Genomic DNA, 17,617 nt, shown 5'->3' with positions numbered 1-17,617 from the left:
ATTTTTTTACTTTGATATTTCTTCTACTAAAAATGTGGTTTTCACTATTCTAGGAGCTCATAAGACTCACAAAGTTATTTTAACCATCCATTGGGTACAATTACGTGAATCGTCAGGAATTAAATTCAAGACGTGCCGTGTGAAATAAGAGCTTGAAATTCTTTTCCAAACACTTGGGGTTTGGGCCAATTTGGTGTTGAACTCGTCATTCACGGATTCTGAATATAAGACATTTTATTTGTAAGTAGAGATGAATATCAGTAGATCATAATACTTACTAAGTGAATCTATTATTTATTATTTATACCCTTATACAAGCAATTTTAGAAGAAGGAAATCGTGAACAGTATAATACAACATTTCGAATCACAAACAGATGTGTCGTGTCTATTTCATAATCACAAATTAATCATTGGGTATTTCTTATAACTGTACAAGCTAGGTAACAAATATGTCATGAAATACCAAATTTCTCCATTAAATATTTGATATAGTTGTACTCGTCGAGTGCATTCACGTTGCACTCCTCAACCAAGCTACAACATTTTGGTTTGCTACAACATTTGCCCTTACCCATTCATCAAATGTCTCCTTAGTCAAGCACTCGTATGCTCTTTGTAGAAATTATTAAAGAGACAAGTCATACGGCCCACTTTCAACAATATCGATATTGTCCTCAACTTGGTAATTTCACCTGCACAATCCGTGAGGTGTGGGGTTTTATCACAAAAAGTCTCGGTATTAATTGAAGTGGGTTTAGGATATTTAAACTCTTCTTTTCTCATAGATACGGTCGATGTGGGACATTTTGGACCAATTTGGAATTGTTGTACTTTTTTAATAAATTGCTTGTGTTGTGTTTAAGAATAATTTGTTGCAAAATAAAACAGTTAAGCGTTTTATAAACTATATTTTAAAAGTGTTGTGAGTATGAAAAACAGTGTCTAGAAGAATAAATAATGTCATTGTTTAAAATTAATGAGCTCATTACATAAATTAAAAATATTATAATGTCTCAACTTCTTCTATTAAAGCAGCTTTTAAAAGCAACCAACATGCTGCTTTTAAAAGCTACTGTCTTGAGGTCATTGCTTTTAAAATAAGCAATATATTTTATTTTTACCAAATAACTTTTTACTGCTTAACTTTAAAGTGAAGCAGTTTTTGGTGGGAAAAAAAAAAAAGCAATACCAAATTGACTCTTTAACACGCCTCCTCACGTGAGACCCAATTAGTGGATTACACGTGCAACCAAGGGGACTCACTCTACATGCGGGGCCAAAGGACCCACCATCATCGCACGAGGCCAAGGAAACCCACCCATCACGTGACAGTACGGCTCACTCCCTGGCTCTGATATCATGTAGAAATTATCAAAGAGACGGGCTACACGGCTCACTTTTAACAACATTGATATTGTCCTCAACTTGGTAATTATCATATGCACAATTCGTCTGGGGTTTTAGCCCAAAATACATCGGTATTAGTTAGAGTGGGTTTATGATATTAAACTCTTATTTTCTCATAGATATGGTCGATGTGGGACATTTCAACACTCTCATATGGTCCCGAAGCTAAATGATCAAACAGAGGCTCCCGAGCAGGCGACCACATTAAACACTGTTTGGTGGGCCGCATTGGCTAGGATAAGTCTAATTAAATTCAACATGAATTACGTCTATCATTTGATAGAGTTTTAAGTGTATCGTGGATTAAATACATATCTCGGATCCATGTCTAAAATAAATTAGATTTTGGAACCCAACCTTAGGTTTCGAAGCCAGCCCAAGCCAATATCAAGCCCGATCCAAGCCAACCCAAGCAAACCCACCAAACATGGGATATGAGTCTGTTTGGATATGAGAATTAAGGATTCATTCGAAATGGAAGATGTGGAAGCATGAGAATTGAATATAAACATTTCATATCGTTTGTTTCAATTAATTTAAAGTTTACTTGAGATCCTTATATTACACTTCATGCATTATTGTTTGTTACATTTGAGGGAATCTCATTAACCCTCCCTAAACTTTTACATTAAACACTGAAATTTGAATTTTAAATCCAAAAGTACCAATAGGAGCATCCAATGATCTAGACAAAGCCGTTACTTAGTGTCACAGTCTAGTGATATTCATCTTCATTTGTAAATAATATGCTTTAAGATAAATTTCTGCCAAAAAACGAGTTTGAAACACATTATTATAGATAACCCAGTATGATACATAACTCACTCTTTCATCTCTTAGTGTGAAGATAATTTTGTTTGTTATCCTGTGATTCCATTCACATGTTCAACATCCAAAATTTATATTCTTATCCAAAACTATTTGTTTCGTGTTTTTTTAATTGTGAGTGAGAAAGAGAAATCGAAATATTACTCACCTACTTAAACAACATTCTTTTGTTTTTATGTGGACCAGGAAAAATTCCCATGCAAGTTGCGAGGACCTTAGATCTGACGTTCAATACTTTTTTAGGTAAGAACATCAACTACAATTGGTGGCGGATTCAGAATTTTAGTATCGGGTGATCCTAATTTTATAGCAAAAAAAATAATAAATAAATAAAAAGAACAAAATAACACTGAAAAAATAAACAATAGAGTCATTACTATTTATATGTCTACCAAAATAAAAATAAGTACAACTACAAATGTATAACTCTTATCGTGAATACAAGACTATCAAAACTTTTACGATTAATACATAAATAAACATTGTGTTGAACATTTGAATGACAAGTCCTTACAACATGCACTCATAAATAAACCAGCCTCCCCAAGAAAAACTTGCATAACTAAACCCTAATTAGGGTTTTGGGATCAAAAGAAGAATGGAAGACGTTTGCAAACCTAGAGGCTAAACCCTAATTCCAAGGGATAGAGAGGAGGGTAAGTTCAAGGGTTTTCTACTGGTTGGAAGAGTTGAGGAATCCCAAAGTATCTTTGCTAGTGAATGAAGATCCTCGCTGGATCCCTTTTTTTTTTTTTTAAGATTCCGAGAATCTTTCAATTACATATGTTCATCGTACATCGTGCGACCAGTTTTCGTCAGATACTGTTTATATTCAATTTTAAATAAAAATAATTACAATAATTTCTAACCGCATGATTTACAATAAATAGATGTGATTAAAAAATCTTTAGAATCCTTACAAAAAGAATCCGACGAGATTCCTCTCTTCTTGCCAACAACCAAATGGCAAAGGTGCATAGCAAAAGGCAAAATGCCAAAGGTTAAACGAAATGTTTACTCGAATGAGATTGGGACCCGCTTAATTTACTCTCTCCTTTTTATTAAAATCTCTAAATTGTTATTGATCAAAAACCCATCACATGGAGTCTAAAGGATATCCAATCACAATGAGAAGAGCAGTTGGCAGTGCTTTTAAAACCTTTTTTATTGGCTTGGCTCAAAATGGTGTGTTTGGCCAAGTCATTTTAAAACAAAGTCCCATTTTTTCCCCTTCTGCAATAGAAGGAGCAGTGCATCGGCAGCAATGGCTGCTGTTCTCCACCACCACAGCCCAGACTTGGGTGGTCCTCGGTGGTTTCAATAGGCCTTTATCTGAGCTTGCGGGTGGTCCTGGGACCACCCGGTCCCTTAATAGATCCACCTCAGACTACAATTACGTATTTCTTCTTCGTTATAATTAGGTGTCTTATTATTATTATTATCAATATGAGGTTTATTCTTAACACGTTCTTTCACGTGTTGAAAATTTCAAATCAAACGCACAGACAACGCAAACAAAATGATATGTAGCATGTGTGGCTATTAAACTTCACACGTAAAACAACTTGTTCTAGTACCATGAAAAAGATTAAACTTCCACCATAATTAAAAATGTTCAATTACTTAATTTTTTATAAGAACATCTGAACGAAAAATCATTTGAACCAAAAGTTATTTAACTATATATGTAGCAGTCCTTAATTGTATATATAACAAATAACGTATTCACCATGAACCATTCATTTATTTAAAATATTGAATGACTAAATAATAATAATTAAGAAGTTAAACAAAATTTTTTTTAATAAATGATATTATTCACACTTAGGAAGTGAGGAAGTGTGTTAAGTAATTAAGTCTCACAATGAATTAACAATAATGGAGTTCAATTTTGTTTTTTGCGAGAATCAAACCTAAGACCTCTCACTTACAAATAAAGAGAAATACAATTACACTATAGTATTATCATATAAAAGTACGCTATTTCAGAAGAATGAACTCAAGTACTAGCTTAACTAATAGTCAGCCACTTAGTACTACAGTTTAATAGTATTCTTCTTCAATTGTAAATGAGATGTGTTAGTTTTAATTCTCGCTAAATGTGAAGTTAAATCACATTAGTATTGCAAATTCATTATAAAGTTTAACCCACTCTTTCATCTTTTTAATGTAGATATTATCATCTATTAAAAAAAAAACAAAACTAGTAGTCAATTCAAAAGCTAGCTAGCTTGCCTGAATGGCCCAGAACCGGATCCTCTCTGGATCTAAAGGAATTGAGTCCACTAATTAATTAATCCGGGCTATTGAAATTTGATACAACGATTACGAATAGAAGGTTTCTCTAAAAATTATAATAATTGTAACTGTTGAATTAATTTTCAATTATCTGAATTAATTGATTAATGGACTCAGTTCCTTTAGATTTGACGGGAATCCAATCCCTGGATGGCCCGAATCTAGTAGTGGCTTCGTATTCCTTCCAACCGAACCCAAAAAGAAAATGCAAAGGGCCACGACATTGAATGCCTTACGTCCCTAACTGATCGACGAATAAATCAACGTGTCAACCACCCTCTTCAACGTGTCAACCACCCTCTTGCTGCAATCACCATCATGTCACGTGTATTTTATCCATTTGCAATCTTGCACCCATCACATTGATTATTCAAAGAAAAATATTGAGATAAATATATATATATATATATATATATGTATGTATATATATGTATGTATTGTAAATCGTGGCAGTAAATAAACTTTCATGATTTACAAATTTTGAAAAGAAAAAAAAAAATCAACCTTTAACAAACAAATCATAGAATTTAAAGAGATGATCTTTCTAACCTTATCAAAATAAATATTTGCCAAATGTTTGATATATTTAGGTGAACTGACCAAAAAACAAACGCAAGTGTACCTAGATATAATGTGGCAAACTCTAAAATAATTTGTCTCCCTTGTTTCACTTTTTATTTGTTAAGAACAGAAATGAGTGTGAAAATCACTTGTCTTCAATCCTCATTGTTTTGACATTTGACAACACCCACTTGAACAATTCTTAGCGGCTCACTACGTACAAGTTTTAAATTCTTGCTAAGAAAATTTGAAATCTATTTTCATTTAAATAATTTCTACCAAATATGACAACATATTATTTATTGGGTAAGTCTAACGAGAATTAAGAGACAAAATTAAGCAGAGCAGTGCACAAAGTCAAAATTGAACACCGAAATCGCTTCCCCATATTTGGCAACAACAGCAAGTTAATTTTGTCTCCATGAACCTATTCCTTCTTTGTCAAGTAAATATGATTGATAATCAACAAGTTATCTACTTTTCTTGTTAAGTTAAAATAAATTGGCCTTTTTTTTTTTTTGTTTCGTGGTTCCTACTCAATCCCTGTGATGAAAAAGTTGATATCCTCCGTCTTATGGTGAAGTCCGTTAACAATCACAAAGACATTGTTATGTTTTTTTGGACCAGAATTTAAAAAGAAGATTTTTCTAACCTTATCGAAATAAATATTTGCCAAATGTTTGGTATATTTAGGTGAACTGACCAAAAAACAAACACAAGCGTATCTAGATGTGATGTGACAAACTCTAATACCTCGTTTACTAATCCGTAATCAAAATAAGGGGAATTGAATTGAGGAATAATTGAATTCAGAAGAATTGGAATGGGGTGGAGTTAGAATCATATTCTTATTAAAGCTGTTTACTAAAACTTTATGGAATCAGAGTAAGAATGACATTAACCTATATAAATTGTTTACTAGTTCACATGAATCACAATAGAAACTAATGTTATATGCTGATTAATAGAAAGTCAAATGATATAAAATAAAATTAAAAAGCAAACTAACCAATTACCAAACCCCAACCTAATTGTTCCTCTCATTCTCCGCCTCTCTCATCTTTCAACAGTTTGAAATTGAAGGTGGGTTAATTTGTGGCCGATGGGCAGTGGTAGTGGTGGTGATGTCGAAGGATTAATTTACAAGGCTGTGATTTCATGTTGGTTAGCAAGGTTCTTCTTGGTTTGTGATTTACTTTTGTGGTTTAATTGTTGTGGAAGATGATGGTGGTCGGGTTCATGTCCTGGGAAAAGTAAGGGACGTGTGACGATGGTGAGAGAGAAGAAGCAAGATAACACTGGGGACGAGAGCTTGGATTTGTTTGGAATTTCAACTTTTATGCAAGGGTACAATGGGTAAGAAAAATGGATTCCTCACCCCCTTAATCATTTGGAATTCAAATACCATCCAATTGTTAGGAATCCAATTCCTTTGAATTTTGGAATTGAATTCCAAAATTTGTGTGGGACCCACTAAATTTTGATTTTCTCGAATTTGGTTAACACCTGAGGATTCCGTAATCGGAATTCAATTCCGTTTCTTGATGTTGATTACCCTTACGTAAACGTGCCCCAAAATAAATTGTCTTCCCTGTTTCACTTTCTATTTGTTAAGAGTAAAAATAAGTGTGTGAAAATCACCTGTTTTCAATCATCAGTATTTTGACATTTTGACATTTGACAACACCCACCTGAACAATTCTTAGTGGCTCACTACATACAAGTTTTAGATTCTCTAACAAAATTTGAAATCTATTTATTTAAATGATTTCTACCAAATATGATAACATATTGTTTATTGGATAAGTCTAACGAGAATTAAGAGACAAAATTAAGCATAGCAGCGCACAAAGTCAAAATTGAAAACCGAAATCGCTTCCCCATATTTGGCAACAATAGCAAGTTAATTTTGTCTCCATGAACCTATACCTTCTCTGGCAAGTAAATATGATTGACAATCAACAAGTTATCTACTTTTCTTGCTAAGTTAAAATAAATTGGCCAATTTTTTTTCATGGTTTTCACTCAATCCCTGTGTTGAAAAAACTGATATCCTCTATTTTATGGTGAAGTCTGTTAACAATCATAAAGACATTGTTATGTTTTTTAACCACTAGTGCGATTTAATGTTTCTTACATATTCAAAATATTAAATATATTCCTAAGCTAATCTGACAAATATGTCATCATAAGTAGGCTTCGCTAGTGCTACATCACATACTTAACATTTTTTTAACAAATTCAACTGAATGTGACAAAATGAGACAAAAATCGACTTTTAGAAGATATAATGATGCAAATTTCATTTCAAAAAACAAAGTGAGATTGAATTAAAGTTCTAAAGTTCATAATAGCAAAAAATAAGTTTATTTGTTTCCAAACGTTCATTGCACTTGTTCATCTAAACAAAATCTTACTTCCATTTTGCTTTTTCAATCCATAGATTCTTCGTTTGTCAGTATGTATTAATTCCCACCACCCACACCCCCCAAACCTACCCATTAAAGTATGTGTGGTTAGCAGGACACCTTCGACTGCTTTCTCAACCGCCCCACACCGCTCCATAACGCCCCCCTCCCACTTTTGTCTTAAAGAGACAATACACATGTCCGCACCAATGAATTATGTTAAGTTATAAGTACGGTTTAGTGATAATTTTTTTCTATAAATTTTACGTTTTATTGTCTTTAAATGATAAGTTCGATGCTAATAATAAAATACGGTTTAGTAGTAATCTTCTTTTGAACAATTTCTGGTTTGTTTCACTTTAAATAAAGAGTTCGATACTTAATTATTGTTTGTTTATAAGTGTGGTCCAGTGATAATTTTCTTTTGAAAAGTTTGATATTAAATTGTCTTTTAATAATGAGTTTGATAAATATAATAAGTGGTAATACTCTAAAAGAATTTAGATTTGATTTTCTTTAAATAAATTATCGGATTGAAAAACCCGTCCCCACTACTATTTATAAAAATGAAAAACAAATTATGTATTTTAATTTATGATATGTATTTTAACATATAGTTTTGGTTATCAGCTAGGCTTCTGCAATCGTTACGCCCAAGGGGAAAAAGGGCATATGTTTTTTTCCATGTTCGAAACCCGTCTGGGTGGTATCAACATTCAGGTGGCCTTGTCCATTTTCTCAGTGCTCGGAATCATTACTTTTTTATTGAGATCTGCACATCCTCAAGAATTCGGTATTCAAATTCTGGGTTCTCTGCAGACTCCACAGTTGTGAACTGGGCAGCAACTGCAGCTGGTTGGAGAGCTTCCTGTGAGTCCAAGTTTTAAACTTTTGATTCAATTTTTTTTTATTCTTCTTTTTTCGTTTTTGTTATCTATGATGTTGTTTCTGGATTATTTTTTTTTTTTTTATGCATTTTATGGTAATTGGATTCTTTTAGGCTCAAGAATTAGTGTATCTGTTTTATTCTGCACCCAGCCGTTTAAAACTGAATTTTTGTTGTTGTGAATATTTGAATGTTTTGACTCGAGCGATATTCTACATTAAATTCATTTAAACTACGGGAAATAAAATTCAAACTTTGGGGTGCGAAGAGCGCACTACTTTAACAAACTTGGCTAAGCCAATAAGAAAAACCTGTATTTGGTATAGCTGTTTGTGTCTTTTTATTGACACATATGGATTTAGATGTTTATTCCTGATTATTACAGACTCTAATTTTTGTTTTGAATATAATTAGTTAAGGGGTTGAAACTGCAAAACATTGGGAATATCTGGCTTGATTGTTAGCATAAGTTTCTGAGAGAAGGATCTTCCCAGTTTCTTGGAGATGCGAAGATGGAGAAACCGCGAAAGATCACTCAGTACAGGGAGAGGCTGGACAGAACACTAGCGTCTCCTAGTCTAACTGATGAGGAAGCATTGAAAACCCTCGTCAAGAATCAGCTGATTCGTTCTAAGGAACATGGAAATGAAGGTTGTTAGTTCTTAACAAGTTCCTTTTCGAGTTTGACATTTGTAGTCGGGCACCAATCATGCACCACCAATATCTTAAGATAGTGTAAGCAAATATGTGATCACTTAATAATGTTTGGATTTATGGCTCCTGCAGGATGCAATGAGAACGAGGTTGGAGAAAAGACGGCTGAAGTATCCAATTTACTGGACATGTTAAGAAGTGCTTCCTTTGTTGATGACAAGGGATTGAATACCTGTGAGACCACAACCCAACCCGAATGGAAAGTATGTTATCGAATCTGCATTATGTTCTCGATATCCTGCTTTGTCCCTCATGTCCTCGATTATAAATTCGCTTCTGTAGAATCAATTCTCTGCGTTTTAATAATTGAGAGATTTAAGGCTGCTGATTTTTGTTGTCGTGCACAAGGGAAAAGAGGTTTTGACTCTCTTTGTGTACAACTTCTAAAACTTAACATCATCATGAACATTATAAAGTTCTAATTTTTTAGAGGGGGGGAGGGGTGGGGGCGGTATTCAATTGGGATGTTGATCAGTAGTCGTTAAAAGTTATAATGATTATTAAGTTTTTCTCTTCTTTAATCGACAAGGTGTTGTGACCCCTATATCATGACACTTAAGTTAAAAATATACTTGTGTTACAGTTAAAACAGGATAATGAAGAGTTCCGTGTGATGTATCGTGAGGGGATTGAAGGCAGTCCATTTCATACATTACTTGCTGAAGGATATGTAGACGGGCCTGTAGATGTCTGTAAGTGAAACCAAAATACTTGAAAGTTCATATGCCTTGTTAACAATATCGAACTTTAAATAAGTCGAGACTAACAAGGTTCCTTTTGTTGTAGGTTTATGCATCTCGTGGGAGTCAGACCTTTACAAGAAATGGTAAGTGATTTCAGTCACTGCATGGGCACTTGATTTATGCATATATTTGTAATGAGATATGGTCTGCTTGATGGAGTTTATATCGAAAAAGTTCTTTTCTGTTTTGTCCTACACCTCTTTCATCAATAATTTACAGTGCTTCTACCTGAGAGAAGTGGGCTGCAAGTTCGCATCAAGGGTGTCGTTAAGGAGCTAAATGACTATGTACTGAAGGGATTTAACTCAACTTAGACAATAAATGGGTTTATTTTAACTTCCTCCAGGTGGCCTCAGTCTACAGTTCCAACTTTCAAAGTCCTCTCTACCAAATGTTTGCAGAAGGTCCAGATCGGTGAACAGATATCTTTAGTGAGGTTTGTCTGAGACAAAACATAAAACTATATCATGTGTTAAAAAATTCTTATTTGATTTCTTTCACTTTCGAGAATATTTCCATATGAAATGCTGACTTTTGTTATATTTTTGGAAGAAAGGATGAAAATTCCATGGCCACTTTCACCTAGGGAGGCTGCTGTACACTATTTTATGTTTGAGTATTTCCAAGATGATCTGATTGTTGTGCTCTTGAAATCGGTAGGTAACCGAAATAGTCTTTTGGCATCAATTTTATTTTGATATCCATATTCCCAATACTCCTGCAATTCCAAAATAGAAACCTGAATAAACTGATTTATCACAAATGTCATCTCAGATGTCCGACTTGGAAAGCATTGACGGCGCTCACTGTCCCACCAATGAGGCTACTGCTGGAGAAAAGGATGCTGTAAGGATAGATTTGGTGGGTGGCTTTGCTTTGCAGAAGGTTACCAACGAAAGAAGTTACTTTCGGTAAGCTATGGCTACTTGAATGTAATATCTGTTGACTTTGTTTTGTGGTTTGTAATTAAAGCTTTGAACAATGTTTATTATTGTAGGACAATAGCAAGTATGGATATAAAGATGGATTTTGTCCCGCCATCCCTTATAAATTTTATCTCGAGGCAGCTCATTGGCAGTGGTTTCAAACTCTATCAAAAGGTTATATGTTTCGTATTTAAGTATAAAACGATGCAGCTAAAGATTAGACATATGGAACAAAGTATATACTCAGAGATATTTCGAAAAGGAAGGGGAGGGTAGAGAAATTTCTTGAGGTTGCCTGTTGGGCGTTCTGCCGAAACTGCATGCAAGCATCCCTTCACCATGGGACTCTATTTTTATCACTTTTCTTCACATTTTCCAATGCTTAACACTGTTACAAACTTACAGGTAGTGTCCTCTAAGATTAACTCCAACGAAGATTACAGTAAGGTCTTGAGTGGCCCGCTGTACTCTCGGATACGTGAAGCTCTTTATTCACATAATGAATCAAATGGGGCTTTGGAAGAGAACAAGCGACACAGTGACACATTCAGTCTCTCGGAAGAACATCTGGCAAAAGATAAGACGGATGAGAGTTTGGTAGGTGTGGATCAGAAAGTCGATAATGATGACCCTGCAATTGAAGCTGCTCCAGATGATGCACAAGTTAACCTTGCAATTGAAGCTGCTTCAGAAGTTGCACAAGTTATAGGTGGAAGCTCATTTGGTGAGATTGAGGAGGTAGAGAGTGAAGAAAGCAGGCAGTTTGAGGTTCAAACACCCAACAGAGTTGCTGAAAGGGATCATGTAAATGGAAAGAGAAATGTTTTGATCAGTTCTGAAGTGGAACAAGCTCTCAGAACATTAGAAAAGGTAATTTATAAGGTTCGGCAAAATGGATCGAATGCTCAAATTCAGTCCTCTTCTGGCTTCACCAATGGAATCCTCCCAAAGGAAAATGATGTAGGTAACCCAAAATATTTAGAAGGTGGAGTGTGCGGAAGTGGTGAACATGTTCTTGAAGTATCTAAAGAAGTTGAGACGACTTTGCCCAAGTCCGCAGGGAATACGTCTGTCGTTCACAACTTAAGGTAATTGTGTCAATAATACTGATCATACTTTCTTGTTTGGGGTTCAAATCATACACCGCATAATTTTAGCTCAGAAGCTTATTCCTTAACATATTTTATCGCTTCATTTAGCGTTAAGACAAGACACCATGATCAATCTTTTACTTTCTTGTTTTTATCTAGGATCCAAAGGGTTAACCTTTTTTTATTCAACTTGTGTTGCAGCAATGCAGGATCGAATTCCTTGTCGAAGGATGTTCACCCTAACAGAATAGTACCTACTTCCCTAGAGCAGGAATTTTCGATTTCCTATGACAGTAACCAGGTTGCATTGCGTTCCTCCAAAGACGGAACTACAGAGGCACCCGTTGTGGATCATATTATGCATCGAACAGACCAGATGAACTCCAATACAAACGGCGATCATGAATGTAGCCCTAGTAGAACAAAGAAGTCGAGGCAGCATGGAGCGCAACGGTTCTGTTGCTTCAGCATCAGTTAAACACACAGATTTTTAAGAGGTGGCCAGAGGCTGAAATTTGAAAGAGTGGAATTTTGTTGAAGTCACTATAGTTTTAAGCCTAGTAGATGAGTTGAAGAGTGGGTTTGTGATTGTAACATGATACTTATGAGTCATGAGAATAACTGATATGACGCTTAAAGATATATATATACTGTTTTTAGGAGGTTGATGTACAATATTTAAGAATAATCATCTACAATAATGTTTTATTAATGCAACTCCATTTGCCACGTCTTACATTCCGAAAAATAACTCCAACGAAAGGATACACGTTCGTGACATGTAAGTTTTCTTCTGTCAAAAGTGGCATACGCCTGTGACATTAGTTTCACCCAACGAATAATGATAATCATCTGTGACATGTAAGTTTCTTTCCACATTACTTCTGCCTTGAGGAAACTCATGCCATGTGACTTCTCTTTCTTTGTTGGAGTTGTCTTGGCCCCCCAAGCAAGATGAGATCTGATGTTCACACACTTAAGGAATCCTTGATAACCATTTCGTTTTCAATTTTTGTTTGAGATGTCCTAAATTTGACTCTCGTGTATAATAAAGGGAACAACCCTAAAAACCTTGAGGGGGCGTTTGTTTGCCCTCACTAAGTTGGACTGGACTGGACTGGACTAGCTATTAGTCCAATACTGTGTTTGTTCCATGCTGGGACTAACATTAATGAGACTAAAGGGGACTAGCATGGACAAAACCCTTTACTAAGAGGTCTTAGCGAGACCCCCCAATAACCATGGGACTAGCTAAGACTATCCTCTCTTTCTCGTCCTCGTCATGCTCAACGACCACTCCCGACAGACTCCTCGTCATCTCCGGTCACCTAGATCAATCATTACCTTTCCGACTCTCTTTCAGATCCATTTCACAACCAACTTTCATATAAAATATACCAAATTGAAGCTGGGAGTGACAAGATTACGATTTTACCTGAATCGAGGCTAAAATGTAGTCGAATGTGGCCGGAAAATGGCCTGGAAGTCTCGCCCTGTTTGGGCTTCTTCAAATCCATGACAGATTCGAGCATTCAAAGCTAAGATCTCGGTCCAGGGATGGTGATGAATTTTTTGGCGGTGCTAACTTCATCCAATTTAATGAGGGTTGGCCGGAAAACACATCGGGAAACCTGCAACTCGTCGGGAAAATTGAAGCCGTGAGGTTCCGTTCGAACAACGCATAGCTAGAGAGGGAGGGAGGACAGAGAAATAGAGACTTGAATCAATAAGGAGTTTGACCAGGAATGAGAAAGAGACATGAATTGAGAGGTCTAAGAGGAAAAAAAGAGGGAGAGGGTGGGACGATGAGAGAAGAGGAAAAGAGTGGGACGGAAATGGTAGGAAAAGATGGAGAAAAAGATAAGATCATAATAAAATATTAATAATTTATATATTAAATAATATACTATTAGAATTTGTTATTATCCAGCTTCTTAGTCCAATACTGCACCAAACGCTTTACTAAGTTAGTCCAGTTTAGTCTAGTCTAAGCCAGTCCAGCTTAGTCCTTGAAGCTAATCTAGTCCGAGATAGTCCGGTGCAACAAACGCCCCCTGAGCCTACTAAAATCATCTCCAAAAATCGAGATTACCCTTTTTACCCTTCTCATTCAGCCAAATTCCCACTATGTCCCCCCACCATGTCCCCAACTGCCGTTTCTAACTTAAACTCTCGCTTAAGCCCTTGGAAGTTGCATTCGAACAGGTCTTGTATGCTCCAAGAATGTCGAATAAGAAGCTGCTCGCTCCTCTCTCCGCCATTCTCCGGCGAACCCTAACTCCGACGACCACTCTTTTCACCTTCAATTCCTCAAGAAATTTCCAATCCCCGACTTTTTTCTCACCCAATGTAGAAACGGACCGCCGCCTTTTCCCCTTCGGCAGATTTGATTTTCCCGGGGATCACAGAATTCCTGGGAAATGTTTCGTGAGCTCCCAATCGGCGAAGAAAGCCGACGCTAAGTGCTGGAACTGCAGTGCCTCCGCGGCCGATACGGTGCCGTTTCTCTTGTGTTCGTCTTGTCGGTGCATTCAGCCCGTGGATCAGTCGTTGGATTACTTTCAGATATTTGGACTGTAAGTAATTAAGGGTTTAACAATTACGTTTTCTCTGCCTTTGTGGTTTCTGTTTGTTTGGTAGCTGAGAAAATGAGAGAAAGGTAGAAAGAAGATGAAAATTTTGAACCTTTTTTTGTTGCTTTTTGGTACAAGAGATATTGGGGTGGGGGAATAATCAAATTCGGGACCTCGGGTGCATGCACGAATGCTCTTAACCAACTGAGCTACAAGCTGCGGTGAACGTTTATCGGTTACAAATTGCTAGTTTATGTTATGCTTAATTGAGCATTTCTCACAAATTGGAAGGATAAATTTTGAAGATCTTAGCTAGTGCTTACAGTGATTTGTTTTCAATTTTTTTGTTCAAAATTAAAATTAACAGGGAGAGGAAGTATGATAGCAAAGTGGACGATCTGGAGGGGAAGTATAAAGCCTGGCAGAAAAAACTGCACCCTGATCTTGTTCATACGAAATCGGAGGTATTTCTTATACATATCTTCACTTTCATCACATGGCAAATGTAAAAGCTAATACTTTCCGGATATAGTAAATGTAATTTTTTTTTAATGTTTATGGTTTTAGAAGGAAAGAGAGTATGCTGCTGAACAGTCTGCTCGGGTGATTGATGCATACCGCACGCTTAGCCAGCCCTTGGCCCGGGCAATCTACATGGTAACTGTGCAAGCCTATGAGGTTTCATTTGATGCATTTTTCTTGTGTTCAAACCAATGTTCTGAGAACTATACTGGTTTAGTAGAAAAGGATTTAAGTCAAATGTTGATTACTTGGTACAGATACAAATCAATCTCAACCCTGATATTTATTTATTTATAAACGCTTATATGTGTGTGCGCATTAAGTGAATTGAATATTTACAAGTCCTGAGGGAAAGGGTGCACTTGGGCGTTGTGACCATGATACAGAGGTTCATGATGTGTGTAGTTAAAGCATAGATGACTTCACATTCTTCATTTACAACAGTGTCATGATATAAGCCTATTATTCAATAGGTCACATTTTGAATCTGTGTGTATATTATCACTTCCATCTGTGGGTAGGTTTCCTTAACTGCATTTTGGTTTCATGGTCCCATGATTCAAAAGATAAGGGCGAGAAGATCACTTGGGCAAAGTTTCTTGATGATCTAGTTTATTAATGTTTGCTATTCATATTCTACAAGTTTTGAATTAAATTGGGCTATTTTGTTTTCAGCTGAAGCTTGAAGGTGTGGATGTTGATGAAGAAGAGACACTTTCAGAATCAGACTTGCTAACTGAGGTAATTTGAAAAAGTTGAAATTGAGTATTTATGCAATCTATTATCTCCTTTCAATTTTACCCCTAATCTAAAGTGTAGTGATATATTGATTGAAAAAAATGATAAGAGTTTATTGCTTTAAGCTAGATGGGTAATTTGACATATTTGGAGTGCACATGTCTGGGACGAATATCATCCATAAGAAAATTTTGTAATCTAGTTGAAGCTTGTGTCATAAAGTTTTACAATTGCGATGGTTTATGGTCGAATGGTTTTATAAATTTCTATTCTAGAATTCTTTTCCTTCAAGAAATGAATTTGTATTACTAATATTGGAGGAAGCATAGTCCCTATAGAAGTTTTGGAGTCACCGAGTTGTTTTTCTTTTGTTTTGATGGATATGCTGAAGTTGAGGGTCATTTAGTGAACATTAATTTGGTTTTCTAATACCTTCTGGCTCGTAAAGTTCAGATTTTGGAAATCAGGGAAGCTGTTGAAGAGGCTGCTGACTCTCAGGCTTTGGATGAGATTCAATCTCAGGTATGAACCTAGACCTTTTTAATACATGTGGGAATAATTAGCAAGGAGCACGACAATTCATCTCACATATCGCTTGCAGTCTAATTTGTAGAGCAATTTCCTAGATGTAGTTCTCAAAACTATCACACATTGAAATTGCCAAAAGATCAAAAGTTAAGTGAAGGACTAAGCTACTGAGGGGTCTTCAATGTGATTCTTTAGATTCGACCAAGGTTAATTAGTGTTTTATGATCTTTTGAGAGGGGGTCTTATTGTAACAGTTCTGTGTTTACTCAGGTTCCCAGGAAGAAGAGCTTGCATATTTATCTTTTTAATTCACGTCTTTTTTAATTAAAATAATGCATGATGCCGACTTTATTGCCTTTTTATTCATTTATGTTTTATGAACTCACCTCTGTTCTTGCTCATCTAGATGAAAGAGAAACTAAAGCATTGGTCCGATGCTTTTGCAAACGCATTTCATAGCCGCAACTTTGGAGAAGCTCTAAAAGCTATCCGGAGAATGACTTACTATGAGCGTGTAAATGAAAGTGTTGTAAAGAAGCAGTAATAAAGGTACCCTACGCGACTACTTAGCTAAATCATCAATGTTCAATAGACAAAATGAGTGTAGGAGTCAACATATAGGGCAGAAGGTGTATAATCATATCTGTGTTCAAGAACATGCCTCTGGGAAAAGGGCTCTGTTCTAATCAATGCACATTTGTTTAGTTTTCTCTTTGGCATGGTTATGCACGAGAACACACACGCGGACAGAGACCTCAAGGGTATTGACCTGGAAACCTCACTTTTGACGGGATTATTTGAGAATGGAGGGTACCATTTGCTTTATATGGTTATGCCGTCATTCTGTAATGTCTAGTAGTAAATTGAATATTTATTTGAAAAGATTGGATCCATATGTTTTTGTTGTTAACATATGAACAGATGGATAATGCTAATGAGGCTATCATCTGGCAGCTTTCAGGCTCTTAGGATCTCAAACAGTGTTTCTTGAGCAAACAGAGTTTAACTGCACGATTTGACAAGAAGATTTCGTGACAAAGTGTGAGTACGTTAAATTTAAGAAATACTTGATTTTTTTGGCATATTATATTTTAATGAAATCTGTAACTTGAGTCCAGATTGTTCCTCTTTACAGCCAGGTTTTACTTGAAGAGATTTTTCCGGCTTACTTTCGATATAAATTAAATGTTGGAAATACGAAGATTGGGCTGAGATTTGTTGGAGCTGCGAATATTTTTCCATCGTTCGATTCTGTAATCTTATGAAGATGGTTCAGAGGTAAAATGATGTTGAATAAATTGTCATTTGTATTAAATTTATGGCAGTAATAATCACTCATGCTTTTTACTGTTGTAAATTTCTAAACTGCGTCTGTCGAATTTACTTGAGTTC

The 17,617-nt window shown here is 35.8% G+C and overlaps 2 protein-coding genes across 15 annotated transcripts; both read left to right on the top strand.

The window, feature by feature from the left end:
• Nucleotides 1–7,587: 7,587 nt before the first annotated feature.
• LOC137712642 (uncharacterized) lies at nucleotides 7,588–12,593 on the top strand. 6 transcript variants are annotated; one of them, XM_088684048.1, is made up of 12 exons: nucleotides 7,588–7,734; nucleotides 8,135–8,374; nucleotides 8,805–9,041; nucleotides 9,177–9,307; nucleotides 9,688–9,796; nucleotides 9,891–9,930; nucleotides 10,194–10,283; nucleotides 10,404–10,503; nucleotides 10,622–10,758; nucleotides 10,845–10,947; nucleotides 11,179–11,861; nucleotides 12,066–12,593. In XM_088684048.1, exons 3-12 carry the CDS (start codon nucleotides 8,903–8,905, stop codon nucleotides 12,340–12,342), a joined length of 1,809 nt encoding a protein of 602 aa, XP_088540174.1. In that variant the 5' UTR covers nucleotides 7,588–7,734; nucleotides 8,135–8,374; nucleotides 8,805–8,902; the 3' UTR covers nucleotides 12,343–12,593. The 6 variants fall into 6 exon arrangements, with proteins under 6 accessions (XP_088540174.1, XP_088540175.1, XP_088540176.1 ...); XM_088684049.1 differs by lacking the exon at nucleotides 7,588–7,734 and adding an exon at nucleotides 7,761–7,851; XM_088684050.1 differs by lacking the exon at nucleotides 7,588–7,734 and having other exon boundaries at nucleotides 7,986–8,224; nucleotides 8,324–8,374.
• Nucleotides 12,594–14,035: 1,442 nt separating this feature from the next.
• LOC137713502 (iron-sulfur cluster co-chaperone protein HscB homolog) lies at nucleotides 14,036–17,582 on the top strand. Of its 9 annotated transcripts, none has more exons than XM_088684558.1 (9): nucleotides 14,037–14,440; nucleotides 14,578–14,658; nucleotides 14,805–14,901; nucleotides 15,005–15,094; nucleotides 15,635–15,700; nucleotides 16,151–16,219; nucleotides 16,632–16,774; nucleotides 17,187–17,266; nucleotides 17,361–17,582. In XM_088684558.1, the coding sequence occupies exons 1-7, from the start codon at nucleotides 14,088–14,090 to the stop codon at nucleotides 16,767–16,769; spliced, it is 894 nt and encodes a 297-aa protein (XP_088540684.1). In that variant the 5' UTR covers nucleotides 14,037–14,087; the 3' UTR covers nucleotides 16,770–16,774; nucleotides 17,187–17,266; nucleotides 17,361–17,582. The 9 variants fall into 9 exon arrangements, with proteins under 9 accessions (XP_088540689.1, XP_088540684.1, XP_088540686.1 ...); XM_088684560.1 differs by having other exon boundaries at nucleotides 17,187–17,270; XM_088684556.1 differs by having other exon boundaries at nucleotides 17,180–17,266.
• The last annotated feature ends 35 nt before the right edge of the window (nucleotides 17,583–17,617 follow it).

Source organism: Pyrus communis, chromosome 14 (genome assembly GCF_041283825.1).
Source record: "Pyrus communis isolate YQ-2024b chromosome 14, ASM4128382v1, whole genome shotgun sequence".
Taxonomy (NCBI): Eukaryota; Viridiplantae; Streptophyta; class Magnoliopsida; order Rosales; family Rosaceae; genus Pyrus; species Pyrus communis.
The sequence above is the reverse complement of the archived record's forward strand: the minus strand, read 5'-3'. Positions and strand labels throughout refer to the sequence as shown.